This window comes from Mchenga conophoros, linkage group LG14 (genome assembly GCF_057382185.1).
Source record: "Mchenga conophoros isolate Kocher_MC1m ecotype Shallow Benthic linkage group LG14, M_conophoros_male_GT1.1, whole genome shotgun sequence".
Lineage (NCBI taxonomy): Eukaryota > Metazoa > Chordata > Actinopteri > Cichliformes > Cichlidae > Mchenga > Mchenga conophoros.
In genome coordinates this window covers 37,456,671-37,471,581 of record NC_140539.1, presented here as the reverse complement: position 1 = coordinate 37,471,581, position 14,911 = coordinate 37,456,671, and the positions used below count along the sequence as shown (strand labels likewise).

Sequence of the window (14,911 nt, the reverse complement as noted above, 5' to 3'; positions counted from 1 at the left end):
TTAATGAGATCATTAAGTTTTTGCGTTGGGTTGTTTCTTAGCCATGTCACTGCTGCTGCTCCAGGTTGTTTATTACTCTAGTCTTATTCACTGAGACAAAAAAAAACAGGTAATGTTTTGTTTTCATGTGTCTGCTTCACCATAAAGATCCAGAATGCATTTCACCAGTTCAATGATTTCAGTTTGAGGTTGGAGTTGCAGTAATTGTAATGTCTAGTTTTAATTACTGACATTGAACTGCTTCCAATGTTTTTTTTCTCAGGTTTACTGGAGGTGATTCCTTGGTCTCTGTCCAGATATGTGAACGTGTCTCGTGGCTGGCTGCCTGAACATGGTCCCGGTGAACTTCACTACTTTGGTCAGATTCCTGCTCTCAATGACTGCCTTTACAGATACATGTACCAGTCCAGATATGTGGCTCTACATGATATAGATGAGCTCATACTGCCCCAGAAAGTCGTCAGGTATGTGTGTGTATTTTCATGGTTTATTATGAAGATGGAAAATATGTGCAGTGATATACTAAAACATGTGCTGCAAACATACATGGAAATACAAAATATAAGACAAAACAAGAACAGTTTGTATGATTAGAGAGGTCAATGAGGTTGAAAGTCAATATTTATAATGTTTTAGTAGTCTTTAGTAATAGTTCTCCAGGCTTCTTGAAGGACATTCAAAGCTCTTCTTTGGATGTTTGCTGCCTTTCGTTTTGTCCTCTGTCAAGATAATCCCCTAACCCTGGTGGTCCCCGTTTCATAGCGTCGTCACGTTTTTGACTCAGTGCACGTTCTATTACATCTGGGGTTCCGGGCCTTTGTTAAATTGGTCAGCTTCAAGTTTGTTTGGCCAGGCCTTCGCAGGTCTGTTAGTGAATGGACTGCAGCGTGCGTTCCATGCCAGCATGCAAAGGTCCATAGGCACACCAAGGCACCCTTTGAACCATTTCTCATCCCTGGCAAATGTTTTTGATCATGTGCATGTTGATCTGGTGGTTCCTCTACCGCAGTCACAGGGTTTCACATACCTTTTGTCCATGGTTGATGGGACCACCCGGTGAACAGAGGTGGTCCCCCTGATATCCACAACTGCGGCGGTGCTTCCGTATTTCCCTGTCTCAGGTTTTTATGTTTCATGTTCCAGGTTTCTAGTCACAGGCTTTTTGTTCCTTTATATCAGGGGTAGGCAACTACAGGCCTCGAGTGCCGGTGTCCTGGAGGTTTTAGATGTGTCCATGATTGGGGGCCCATCCCTGGCGCATGGTGCCGCCGGTGTGTCGAGCCACCTGGGGGGCTCTTCAACTGGTGGGGGAGATTGTCACACCTTGCAGGAGCTTTCCTCTCCTCAGGAACTCTCTGCAGGAGGGGGAGATACAGGAGAGGTGGAGGAAGATCTCAGCCTGGGCGTCTATCGTCTCATGTAATCTGGAAGATGAGTGGATGGGGGGGTGGGTGCAGTTTTCTCTGTGGTGGGGTTGGCTGGACTGTCCCGGGCTCTGTGGGGCCGGGGGGCGCTGCTGCGCTGGGCCCCGGTCTGGATGGGCCTGGGCCCCCTTTCCCTGGCGGGTCGCGGAGTATGGGAGTGCCTACTGGGGTCAGCGGGGGAGCTGGCCCCAGGGAGGGGTCACCTGCCCCTCCCTTCCTTCCCTCCCCATCTCCAGCTGCCTCCCTCTTCCCGCTCCACCACAACCACCCACACATGCAGGGCCTTGGAGTAGGGGTATGTCACCAGGGTGCAGAGGAGGCTACCCCCCCCCCCCCCCTCTGTCCCCTTCTGGCTGCCTCTGCCTCAATTTTATCCCACAACTTAGACATTCACATTACTCACACCCTCATTACACATACATATAGGATCTTGGGGGTGGGCACGATACACGGAGTCCAAGTTACCATCAGGGTGTACACCTCACCCCTGGCATCGTTGCCCACCTCTCAATTTTAAATACACGTAGACATTGAGGGCTAGCAGGAGGGACTATGCGCTTACCTGCTGCTCCTTGGCAGGTAGCTCCAAGCCCTCCTGGGTTTTAATTGCACCTTAGAACACATATGCATCAACACTACAATGAGCGGGTGGAGGGAGGTTTGGAGTCTTCTCTCACCCCCATTCTCTGCGGCCTGCTGGAGCGGGGGGGCTAGGAGGAGTTGGCCGTCCGACTGCGGTCTGGGGTGTGGGGCCTCCCTGCTGCTGCGGAGTCGGGGCGGTCTGCCTCTCCCCACCGCAGGGAAAAGGGTAACACCACCTGGGTCTGGGTGCAGTTCCCCCCTCCAGGGGCAAGGGTACCTAGACCCAGTTGGTAGAGTACGCTTGGGGAGTGTGATCGTGTATACAGCGTCTCTTTGTGTCTGTCTCCACGTTGGTTGAGTGTGGAGTAAGTGCATATGAGAGCATGAGGGTGGGAATGGATGTTTGTGTCTGTGTGTGCCTGTATGTCTGTGTCTATATGTCAGGTTGGGTATCAGACGCCACCTCTCTGGGGACATCTCAGGCCTCCAAACCTTGGAGGGCCTATCTCCACCCACCACCACTTCCCCTGCCGGTGGCGGACTCCCTCAGGTGTCGGTGCGTTGGTGGTTCTTTGTGTCTGGGGGTGGGCGTCCGGGTACACACCGGCTCACTCCTTGGCGGTCGCTTATTGGGGCTCGCTCGGGCCATTTCGGAGGTGGGGTGCCCCCGGCCTCTCGGCCTGGGGCTCGGTCACTCAGGCACAGCTGGCTGCCGGCGGAGCTCACGGGCGTGTCACTGCAACTCCCCCTGGCTTCTGCTCCGCGGCTGCTGAATGAGCCCTCATCTGGGACTCTCCTCAGCTCTTTCTGGGACAGTGGCGCGGCTGCCCCTCTGTGTGTCTTCCTTGGTCTCTTGTGTTCTGGGGGCCTCTGGATGTCTGGAGTTTTGATCTCCTCCATACCTGCTTCATACCATAGAGGACAGGGCTGTGGCTCCCCACACTCCCTAGCAGATCATTACATGGAGAAACCTTTGGAATACAAGCATGCTGATCCACACAGGTATGCACACAGGTGTACACATGGGTATTCACAGACGCGGACTACAGCTTTCTTGGCTGCTGCCTCAAAGCACACTGTGCGCTGTATATCTTGCGTGCTGCACAATATCGTTTATTATTTAGTAACTATTGATATCTACTGCTAGCTAGTTTATTGTGATGGTGCTTTTTTTTTCTTATTATGTTGCTCTTTGTTGTTTGCTTTCTCTTCTGTTTTTTTTTTCTCCATACAGGTGACCCAGGTGTTTTGTTTTTTTTGTTTGTTTGTTTGTTTTTTTTCTCTCTTCCCCCCCTTCTCACCGTCTCTTCTCCCCTTTGGTTTTCTTTCTCTCCCTCTCTTTCTTTCATTCTTTCCCCCTGTCCTATCCCCCAGTCATGTCTTTCCCGTTTGTAGCAACCGAAAATAAAATAAATTCATAATTATATATGAATCCAAATTTTGGCTGACATTGTCATCAATACACACCAACAGGACACACCTTCTTATTTAATGGTTTATATATAATAAAGGTCAATCAAATGGACCAATATGGCAAGGCCATGATGATCCACTTGGTAAAATAAATCCGCTTGGCATCTTTCTTGGCCTTAAGACAACAATTCTGATGGCTATAGATCCAAACGGGACAAAAAAAAAAAAAAAAAAAAAAAAAAAAGATGTGTCTATGATCCATCACAGCTGATTTAAAGGGCTAAATGACTCCTCAGCATTTCTTGAAGTTCTCCAGAGGCCTGGTAATGAACTAATCATTGGATTCAGGTGTGTTAACCCAGGGTGCGATCTAAAACCTGCAGGATACCGGCACTCGAGGCCTGGAGTTGCCTACCCCTGCTTTATATTATTATTTTGTACCTGCTCCCATCATTAACTGATCATTAACTAATAAAACATTCTTATTGAACGATTTTATGTATTGAAAAAAAATTCGGAAACCTGACGATCTGGCTTTGACTTTTTATGCCTCATCAAGCTTTGCCTTAATCGTCAATTCTTTATCAGTCAGCATCAGACATCCAGTCATCTCAAAACCAGTTCTCTTGTTGTTCAGTCAATGTTGAACATTTTTCTTCATTTGAACTTCAGCTTATTAAAGTTAGGAATAAGTGATTTTTATTTTGAAAGTACAATAAATAAATAAAATGTGTTCTCTTATATTTCTTTTATACAACACTTTGATCAGCTATTTATCTTTTTTTTCTTTGATAGGAATGACAAATATCTTGCTTTATAAATTTGAAGTCTGCAGTATGTATATACGATGTAGAAAGGAGTAAAAACAAAGAAAAACCATTAAATAAGAAGGTGTGTCCTGTTGGTGTGTATTGATGACAATGTCAGCCAAAATTTGGATTCATGACACCAATAGTAAGTTAGTAGACTTGCCTAAACGATTCCCAGGTTAGTGAAATAACAAACAAACAAACATTAAAAGTAGAAGGTCAAGTCCAAGGTTTGGTCCTGAAATATGGGAAAATCCAAAGAAAAACTTTGAGAGATCACTTAAGATCACTTAGAGATCACTTAAAACACATTATTGAAATTGTTTTCAACTTTCCTGCTGTGGTTAGTCATCTTTTAATTGCTTGTGTGCTGTTCAAGTGGTTTTACATGTTATAACTATCTTGTTATTCTGTTGCCAGCTGGGTAGAGTTGTTGCCGCTGCTGGAGAACAAATATGGTGCCAACAAGTGCTACATGTTTGAAAATAACGTGTTCCCCATCAATATCATGTTGGCTCCTCCAGCATCCCAAAGTCTGCCACCACAGACTGACTGGAAGAATGTCACTGGTGTGAACATTTTGGCTCACCTGTACCAAGAACCAATCATTAAGGAGACTCATTACAGTAACTTCAAGATCATTGTCAACCCTCGAGCAGTGTTTTCCACAACTGTTCATGGGGTTCTGAAGTCACAGCATGGCTGCTCCTGGATTGACAGGAACATAGCACGGATGTACCACACAAGGTAAATTAGTTAAACAATTCCTCATCATTAGTTGCTACAAAAACCAGCAAAAATTGTGCTCAATCCCATGATAGTCTGTTTCCCTTTTAATGCTATTCTGCTGTGCTTCACTGGATAAACCCATTATTAAATCTGTTTGTTTACCACACTAATATTTCTTTCACCTTCCTCTCTTTATCAACAGATTCATGTTTTTGTTCCTGAGCAGTGACTTTTAATTTATTAAACGCTTAGTTCCTTTTGTTCTGAATATTGTGGATATTATTTATACATTTTACAGATTTCACCCTTGTGCATTAAGATCTATTGTTTCTTTAGACTTTCTGGGGTCAGAAAGAATTTATAATGGTAGCCAAACAAGGACACTCACCGAGTTCCAGGAGGATTTGATGAAAATTGTAAAGAATGTATTTACAGTCAAATCTGATTACAAACAACTTGGAAATTTTTCTTTATACAAAACAATTGTCTAAATAAAGATTACTTATTTATCACTGTGTTTTTACCTGTAAGATATACTTCCAACAGCATCTTTGCTAGCATGTAATTTTTAGATATTTTTATTCTGAATCTTTTGTCTCTCTTATAATGTATTAAGCACATACAAACCTGTTTCATACAATTTTTTTTGCAGATTTCCGAGACAACCCAACCTGGCAGAAGACAAGCTGATTTATGATGGCAGACTGCTGAGCTACAGCGCCCACTTCACACCAGCTGTGAACAAAGTGCTCAGAGAGACTGGATTCCTACCAGAGCACAGCACACAATAGGCTTGGTGCATAGCTAACTCCCTTTGAGAAACAGAAAATAAACAAACAAAAAAAAAAACAGGGGAAGTTTTAGGAGTGACGGCGAGAGAGAGAGAGAGAGAGCGAGTTTTGAGATGTGAGAGATTCGTGACGTTTAGCGTGTTTGGAGTGTGTAGTTAATGTTGTGTCTTGTGTAGTTAGTGTGTAGTGTTGTGGATAGTTTTGTGTTGTGTGTGAGAACAATGAGGCGACGGCTGTCTCCAGGTAGAAACAGGAGTGATACACCTGCTGCTGTCAGACCTGCAGGTATCAGGCTGTGATGTTCTTCTTTATAGTGGACAGAAATTATTTCTTTTGGAGTGGCACAAATAATGTGTGTGGCATCTTATTGAATGCAGAACAGCTGATTGTTCTGTAAATAGTTTGAAATGGTTATTTAAAAAATCAAGGTAAAAGGTAAATGGATGCAAATAACTTTGTTGTTTGCAAAACTTGTGCATATGATTTTAAAATTGACAATTTATATTTACATTTAAAGTTATGAAATATGATTCATTAAACATGTTTGTGGTTGTTACAGTAAAAAAAACTTTTTCTACTCTGATTTTTATGTTTTTTGTCTGATTTTAGATCAATTGTGTTAATACAGTCCGTAAAAATGAAAACAAAACTGTAAATTCAGACACGTGAGGTTGTGCTGAAAAGGATGATACCAAACGAGACAAATAAATAGTTTTTAAATGTGAAATGTGGAGGAAACATCAAAAGTAGTTAAAAATGGCAGATTATACCCTGGACCCCAGAGGGTTAAATGTTTTTTTTTTTTAAAGTAACGCAATAGTTACTTCAAGTAATTAATTACTTTTAGAATCTTGTAACTCAGTTACTAACTCAGTTACTTTTTTGAAAAAGTAACTAGTAACTATAATTAATTACTTTTTCAAAGTAACTTGCTTTGAACACTGCTGTTCACCGGGACAGTTTTGCTTGCAGAGCTATGGACTCCTCCTCCTTCCTTTGAGTCACGGCTTCTTAAAGTTGGTTCATCAGATATGTTTTAATTTACTGCCCTCCCGGCCCCGCTGGTGTTTTTATTCAAGATTTTACAGACTTTTTAGAATAATAATTATAATGTGTACTTTATCGATCCCCGTGGGGAAATTACTCTTTCTGCATTAGTCTTTTCCCATTTACTTAGTGAAGCAGTGGGCAGCCACAAATCAGGCACCCAGGGAGCAGTGTGTAGGGACGGTACCTTGCTCAGGGATACCTCAGGGTAGTGGATTCAAACCCCTGACCTTCCAATCATGGGGCGACCACACTACCTACTGAGCTTGCATTATTAAACTAGAGAAGGTCTTAATGATTGGGGATTTCAACCTGCACGTGGATGATCTTAGCTGTAGCATGGCCTCTGACTTTCTATCCATTACAGACTCTTTTAATTTTTATTTTTTCAATAACCCCATTAACACCTCAAGGATACACAACCCATACCAACATACCCGTGCACCTGCACACACATGAAAATATTAGACAAGAACTCCCTATCAAATCTCTACCTCCTCCCTGTACCCTGCAAAAATCATTTCCTTGAACTGCTTTTTAAACTGCGCCATGCTCGGACTTTGCTTCATATCTTTATTAAGTCTGTTCCACAGCTTCACTCCACACACAGAGATGCAAAAACTTTTTAATGTTGTACAGATACAAGGATGTTTTAAATTTAATTCCCCCCTCAAATTGTATCCCGTTCCCTTTTAGAAAACAACTTTATGATATTGTCAGGAAGTAGGTTGTTTATTGCTTTATATATAATTTGTGCAGTGAGAAAATGAACCAGATCTGTCAATTTTAGTGCTTTTGATTTTAAGAATAGTGGATTTGTGTGATCTCTGTAATGTGTTGAAAATTTTTGATTTTTCTACTAAATAAAGATGTTTTAATTATTTTATATGCACGCTGCAAATGTGCTCATATGAGTTGGCACTCCGTCTTTTGATGGTCAAAAGCTTTGTTCGGCGTGACTGTCTGGACTGATATATAGTAGGAATGATGTAGAGTGCAGAGGGTTGTTTGCAACACGCTTACACATGGAGTAGAGCTGGTTTATTCTTCTGCCTTCTAGCACTCCGTACTTGGGGCTTGGGGATGGTTTGTGGACTCAGGGCTGGTCTTTTGTACGTGATCCAGTCCTGTAGCACCAAAACACCTTTCTGAGCAGTAGGTCCCAGAAATCTGATTGGTTGGTCCTAATATCAGACAGATATTATCACTTTGCAAGATAAGTTCATGAAACTTCATAGGTGGGCAGATGATATCAAGTTTAAGTTTCAGAGATAACAAACGGGTTGGCTGATTATGAAATCTGTTCTACGGCTGTAGAAGAACAGCTTAACAAAAACTAACATGTCTTCAAACAAATTGCATAACTTTCTCCAAACTAAGTGCTACATGATAATAAAATGTTGTCTAAAGATTTAATTATTTTTTATTTTCCCAGGTGACTTTACTTTACTTGGAAGAACCCTCACTTGAACAATCCTAAAATCTATCTTGAGGCATTATAAAAGCCAAATCACACAATCTATCAGCTGCAGCCCCTATACTATTTCTTTAACTTTTACCTTGAAGCTGCTGCAGGTTTAACTTTCCCTGAGCAGAAAGGTAATGAGGACCACCTTCCATAAAATGATGCTGAAAGAACAAGACTGAAACATCTGATTGTTACTGTGATTGTAGCTGGAAAATGAGAGTAAATGTTTTCTACAAACTTGTACATTTTTTAGAAATACTTTACTTTACCTTTACTTTTTGTTTGATGTTAAAAGGTCCTTTACTTTAAGGTTGAAGTTTGACGATTCTTTATTTAATCTGCCGTAGAGAATTGCCTTTGCTCAGTTCCAACCAGAAGTGAAGAAAAGGGCTCAACATCCAGTCTTACATTTGATTTATAGGATCAAAGATAGAATCAAAGTCTGATGAATATGTTGAGTAGAGAGAAAATCTGTTCTAATGTCTAGATTCTGCGTCCCGAGACACAATCCAGCTTCAATCTTTCATATTCATGCCTGGGTGTGACTGAAAAGATAAGAGCTGTTTCACTGACCCATTATCATCATCATCATTGTGTTGCCACGAATAAACACAGAATTGTAGTTCTTTTGAGATTGAACTGACAGATAATTATGCTTAATATTGATCAGAATATAATCTGGAAAATGTAATTATGTGTAAGCTTAATTAAAAAGGATGGGAGTTTGAAAATATAATAGGGATTCTAACAACAGCCCTTCCAGTGAAGTGTAGAAACGGCGTGTGTGCACTCTGACTTTAAAAATCTATGATTTAATGAAAAAGTTGTATTGAGAAAATGATGATGTTTTATGTAAAAATGTGGAAAAAGTTTAAAAAAAAAAAGATTTTCTATATTATATTATATATTATATATCACAGTAAAAAGGTTAAGTAGATAAGTATAATTGATGTGATTTTATTATTATTGAGTGACTTGTTTAATTCTGCTTTTGCTTTTCTCCTGCTCAATTGCTTTAATAAAACTTGCTGCAATTAAAGCCTTAATTGTGGACTTTCTCTTTTTGACATTACATTGTTTAACATCAGAGAAGGACTAGCAGAAGACTGACAATTTTTTAATTATCTCTGCAAAAAGAAGCATCACTTCTGATAAACAATTTAAAATGGTTGTGAATCTAAACCACTTACTATACTTGCCATGACAATCAGTTTCCCCACATGCAATGGATCTAGATCTCAGCAAATTTATTCACAAAACCATGTGGCCCCAGTGAAATGGCCAAAGACACATGTTAAACAAGCCCCTGTCTTGCTAAATAACTGAGGCCTAAAAAATAACAAACATTAAAAATGCCTTAGCACAGATCACTAGCTAATTACAGGCCAGTCTCCAACCTTCCTCTCATCTCATAAACTCTTGAAAGAGTAGTTGTCAAAGAGCTAACCAATCATCTGCAGAGGAATTGATTATTTCAGGTTCACTTCACACGATGTTTGAGTGAGAAAATAGATGAAGCTTTTCGGAAATGCTGTAGTGAAATCTTCTTGGGGTCAATCTGTTAATTTTGTCTTTACTAATATCACCGCTCAACAGGAGGCCAAAATCACCCTCACACTCCCTGTGGCTGGTCCAACTTTACAAAAGGTAAAGAGATAAAGAGAACGTTATTTTCTCTTTATCTCAGAGTGTACTTTCACAAATATAATATAATATAATATAATATAATATAATATAATATAATATAATATAATATAATATAAGATAATAATAATAAATAAATAATAAATTCCAGGCGTTAAACTGTTTAACCACAGAAGAAAACACATTGGTTGGTTTCCAAAGTAGTAATTTGTGCAAACATCAGTTAAAAATTTTAGCCACAATGTGAGAATAAAGGCATAACTTACCTTTTGCAATGTGGGTTATTTATAGTGCACTGGTAAAAAATAAATAAATAAAAATTAATCACTGGTCACACCTAAAGCACAGCTTGAGCCAGTCTGGTTGTCTGATCTATGAGTGATGAAAAAAATGTGCCTGTAAATCTGAAGGAGAAGGTGGATGCTGATGTAACACTGGTTGTTCTCTGGAAGTGACATTTGTCACTTTGATTCTGAGATAACGTTGTACAGTTCAAAAGGCTGATGAGCATCACCTATATTGTACACATAAAGCTACAACATGAAATACAGAAAAAAGTGTAGCATGATTACATCAGGATTAATCCAAATATTATCCAAGAATGCATCTTGTAATATGCATTATTTAAATTATATAATTATAGCATTTTTGTCATATCTTTTGTGGTGACCCAAGCTGCTATCATCTCCTTCCTTCTTAAAATCAAACGTTAGGATCCCTGCCATTACATTTGTAACATTATTATATCCTGTGTTAGTTTTGTTTATATAGCACATCTTCCTTCATGTAAATTCGGTGTGCTTATCAAAAGACATAAAACCTTCAACTGTGTAGCTCTATGATGTCTCAGCTTTGTGCTGTTTTGTGGAAAGATCTTTTTTCTGTTTGTTTGTTTCGGAGCTTTTTTAACCATGTAGTTTAACCCTAAACATCTCACCATGTTTAGGATCAAGACTGTTCTTGGAGAGAAGGGTCATCAGATCAGACAGCTGATTGCTGAGGTTCAGAAGAGGTTTGGCTTCCCTGAAGGCAGTGTGGTGGTAGGAGACAAAACAAATCCTGAGAGAATTCATCCAGATGCCGTCTGCGCTGCGACCTCCTCGTTTGGCTAGCTAACACGGCTCTGAGCACCGAGGCTAGTGCCTGTTTCCATGTTTTCCATATTTTTAGATTCCAGGTTCAGGGTTTGTCATGTTTAAGTTTCCATGTTCTTTCTCTACCGTGTTTAGTAATTTAGTTTCTCCAAATTTAGTTATCACTAGTGTTGTCTTAGTTTCCTTCTGCCCTTTGTTTTGCATGTTTGGTATGTTTTTTTATTCAGCCACAATAAACGGCTTGCCTTTTGTTTAACGCTCAGGTGAGCCTGACCAGCTTCCTCCTTTGTCAGCTGGGGACTCAGCCGAGCCTGACCAGCCCCCTGCGGCTGGGAGGGCCAAAGGATATCGTCTCATCCAGCCACGTCTCAGGCAGAGGACTTCATGCCTTCGGGACCAGCCAAGCCCACGGCCTGCATGTCCGCCAACTGCCAAGCCATGCCACCGGCTGCCACTGGCTAGGCCCGCAGCTGCCAAGCCATGCTGATGGCTGCCACCAGCGAAGCCCGCACCTACCAAGCAACGCCAAGGGTTGCCACTGGCCAAGCCCACACCTGCCAAGCCTCGCCACCGACACTGACCTCACAGTCGGCCCCCAGAACTGTTTTGCCAGTGCCTTCAACCTCCCGGTTGACCCCCTGAACTGTATTTGTTTTAGACCCTTGTGACTTTGTGGTCCAATTTTTGTTTTCTTATGGTCCATCTGCCTCATGAAGTTCAGTGTTAGGGGTGGGTTTAAAAAAATGTATTTTCCGATTCAATAAATTTTGGTTTGAATAATGCGATATTGATTCATTCAATCCTGAATCGATTTTTAAGTATAAATGTATTTTGCCAGAAACACCAGAATCTCTCTCCGTATACATGCCGTTGGGTGCTGGTAGCCGACGTTTCACAGATTCTGAAGCTGCACATTTAAAAAGCATCATCATGGATTCTCTCTTACTTTTGCATTCTTGCTTCCTCTACAATAAAAATCACACTTCCTGCACAGCTCTCTCTCTCAGTGTGGTTAAAGACCAGTTTCCCATCACAAATCTTAGTTTTCTGCATTATTCTTGCTTATTACGCACCAGTCTACCATTGTGTACAGTGTTGTCACCCAGTTTTTTTCTTGTTTCTTTTTTTTTTCCCAAAAATGACCTCCGACAAGAAAGACTAATTTTTGCTGTTAAAAAACAAAGAAATGTAAACTTTTTAAATTATGCCAAATTACAAAACTCCTAGCTGTATCTGTAATAAAACCTGTGTAACTTTGCTTAACTTCAGCAACATCAGGTAATGTTCAGATGTTGATTCATGGTTTTCTTTGTTTTTAAATCTACTGCAGAATATTTTAAAGGGAGTCATCTGCTATGAAAAATCAGGCCAGGAACATCTCCTTCATGTTTTTCTGTTTTTCTGTTTTATCCTCAGTTAATTTGACACAAAGACATCTGCTGTGATGCTTACACCTCTGATGAAGTCTCACAAGTGACAGCTTTGTTATTGTACAGAGATTTAAGTACATGTAATGATAAATGGTCTGAATTATAATATTTCTGACTGAGTCACAATTGAATTTAATCTAATCAGGGATTGAATCACATTAGGACCATGTGAATAGGAATCAAATCGGTTACAGAAATCAATGACCTTGATTCTTCTGAATCCTTAGCCATATTCAGTGTGTTTAGTTCTTAGTTTAGTTCCTTTATATATCTGTGCTTAAAATTAAATCAACAAACCCTTCTTGTTTGTGGGAAATTGCTTTGGTAATAAATGTGCAAATTCATGCCCATCGCATCTGCTCAAAGAACTACATTTCCGTAAGCATGCCAGGGATCTGATGTCACCGAAGCCAGCCTTTCGCTATAAATGAATTTCCGCGTATTCCCGGGGTCCTTTCCTGTCTACGGCCCATTGGAAGATGGCGGTGCAAATCTCCAAGAAGACGAAGGTTAGCCCCCGTTTTATCTTTGTTGTACTCACAAACATGTCGTAATTTCTTTTAAAATTCTGCACGGTGGATGAGGTATGAACATTTTGTGGTTGTCCCGGTATCAGATGTGCTGCTTGGGTTGAATCCTGAGCGGATTATTCCAGATGCCGTCTGCGCTGCGACCTCCTCGTTTGGCTAGCTAACACGGCTCTGAGCACCGAGGCTAGTGCCTGTTTCCATGTTTTCCATATTTTTAGATTCCAGGTTCAGGGTTTGTCATGTTTAAGTTTCCATGTTCTTTCTCTACCGTGTTTAGTAATTTAGTTTCTCCAAATTTAGTTATCACTAGTGTTGTCTTAGTTTCCTTCTGCCCTTTGTTTTGCATGTTTGGTATGTTTTTTTATTCAGCCACAATAAACGGCTTGCCTTTTGTTTAACGCTCAGGTGAGCCTGACCAGCCTCCTCCTTTGTCAGCTGGGGACTCAGCCGAGCCTGACCAGCCCCCTGCGGCTGGGAGGGCCAAAGGATATCGTCTCATCCAGCCACGTCTCAGGCAGAGGACTTCATGCCTTCGGGACCAGCCAAGCCCACGGCCTGCATGTCCGCCAACTGCCAAGCCATGCCGCCGGCTGCCACTGGCTAGGCCCGCAGCTGCCAAGCCATGCTGATGGCTGCCACCAGCGAAGCCCGCACCTACCAAGCCACGCCAAGGGTTGCCACTGGCCAAGCCTACACCTGCCAAGCCTCGCCACCGACACTGACCTCACAGTCGGCCTCCAGAACTGTTTTGCCAGTGCCTTCAACCTCCTGGTTGACCCCCTGAACTGTATTTGTTGTGACTTTGTGGTCCAATTTTTGTTTTCTTATGGTCCATCTGCCTCATGAAGTTCAGTGTTAGGGGTGGGTTTAAAAAAATGTATTTTCCGATTCAATAAATTTTGGTTTGAATAATGCGATATTGATTCATTCAATCCCGAATCGATTTTTAAGTATAAATGTATTTTGCCAGAAACACCAGAATCTCTCTCCGTATACATGCCGTTGGGTGCTGGTAGCCGACGTTTCACAGATTCTGAAGCTGCACATTTAAAAAGCATCATCATGGATTCTCTCTTACTTTTGCATTCTTGCTTCCTCTACAATAAAAATCACACTTCCTGCACAGCTCTCTCTCTCAGTGTGGTTAAAGACCAGTTTCCCATCACAAATCTTAGTTTTCTGCATTATTCGCTTGCTTATTACGCACCAGTCTACCATTGTGTACAGTGTTGTCACCCAGTTTTTTTCTTGTTTCTTTTTTTTTTTTCCCAAAAATGACCTCTGACAAGAAAGACTAATTTTTGCTGTTAAAAAACAAAGAAATGTAAACTTTTTAAATTATGCCAAATTACAAAACTCCTAGCTGTGTCTGTAATAAAACCTGTGTAACTTTGCTTAACTTCAGCAACATCAGGTAATGTTCAGATGTTGATTGATGGTTTTCTTTAGTTTTTAAATCTACTGCAGAATATTTTAAAGGGAGTCATCTGCTATGAAAAATCAGGCCAGGAACATCTCCTTCATGTTTTTCTGTTTTTCTGTTTTATCCTCAGTTAATTTGACACAAAGACATCTGCTGTGATGCTTACACCTCTGATGAAGTCTCACAAGTGACAGCTTTGTTATTGTACAGAGATTTAAGTACATGTAATGATAAATGGTCTGAATTATAATATTTCTGACTGAGTCACAATTGAATTTAATCTAATCAGGGATTGAATCACATTAGGACCATGTGAATAGGAATCAAATCGGTTACAGAAATCAATGACCTTGATTCTTCTGAATCCTTAGCCATATTCAGTGTGTTTAGTTCTTAGTTTAGTTCCTTTATATATCTGTGCTTAAAATTAAATCAACAAACCCTTCTTGTTTGTGGGAAATTGCTTTGGTAATAAATGTGCAAATTCATGCCCATCGCATCTGCTCAAAGAACTACATTTCCGTAAG

The 14,911-nt window shown here is 40.9% G+C and overlaps 1 protein-coding gene across 5 annotated transcripts in view; it reads left to right on the top strand.

Moving 5' to 3' along the window:
- LOC146560349 (uncharacterized) overlaps positions 1-9,263 on the top strand; it is a 56,213-nt gene extending 46,950 nt beyond the window's left edge. For all 5 annotated transcript variants that reach the window (XM_085244322.1, XM_085244324.1, XM_085244320.1 and 2 more), the window contains 3 exons: positions 263-464; positions 4,649-4,975; positions 5,610-9,263. In XM_085244322.1, coding sequence (XP_085100448.1) covers positions 263-464; positions 4,649-4,975; positions 5,610-5,748 — 668 coding nt within the window. In that variant the 3' untranslated portion in view covers positions 5,749-9,263. The remainder of the gene's footprint in view (positions 1-262; positions 465-4,648; positions 4,976-5,609) is intronic.
- The last annotated feature ends 5,648 nt before the right edge of the window (positions 9,264-14,911 follow it).